This window comes from Myotis brandtii, unplaced genomic scaffold (genome assembly GCF_000412655.1).
Source record: "Myotis brandtii unplaced genomic scaffold, ASM41265v1 scaffold187, whole genome shotgun sequence".
NCBI classification, from domain to species: Eukaryota; Metazoa; Chordata; class Mammalia; order Chiroptera; family Vespertilionidae; genus Myotis; species Myotis brandtii.
Genome location: NW_005356944.1, coordinates 757,332 through 757,619, shown reverse-complemented (window position 1 = coordinate 757,619; position 288 = coordinate 757,332). Strand labels below are relative to the sequence as shown.

General features: G+C 68.1%; 1 protein-coding gene across 1 annotated transcript in view; it reads left to right on the top strand.

The window, feature by feature from the left end:
• The window catches only part of NRXN2 (neurexin 2), a 90,935-nt gene that overhangs the window by 43,282 nt on the left and 47,365 nt on the right, over positions 1–288 (top strand). Inside the window, exon 10 of the mRNA XM_005864447.2 lies at positions 72–275. Within this exon, the coding sequence (XP_005864509.2) occupies positions 72–275 (204 nt within the window). The remainder of the gene's footprint in view (positions 1–71; positions 276–288) is intronic.

Here is a 288-nt window from a genome sequence, read left to right as displayed (position 1 = left end):
CTCTCTCCCTCCACTGGCCTCTGCCCGCCCCGCTCCCCTTCCCCTCTCCCCACCCCCCACTCCTGGGGCAGAGGCCACGGTCCTGAGCTACGACGGCTCCATGTACATGAAGATCATGCTGCCCAACGCCATGCACACGGAGGCGGAGGACGTGTCGCTGCGCTTCATGTCCCAGCGGGCCTACGGGCTCATGATGGCCACCACCTCCCGGGAGTCGGCCGACACCCTGCGCCTCGAGCTGGACGGGGGCCAGATGAAGCTCACGGTCAACCTCGGTAACCACCCCCC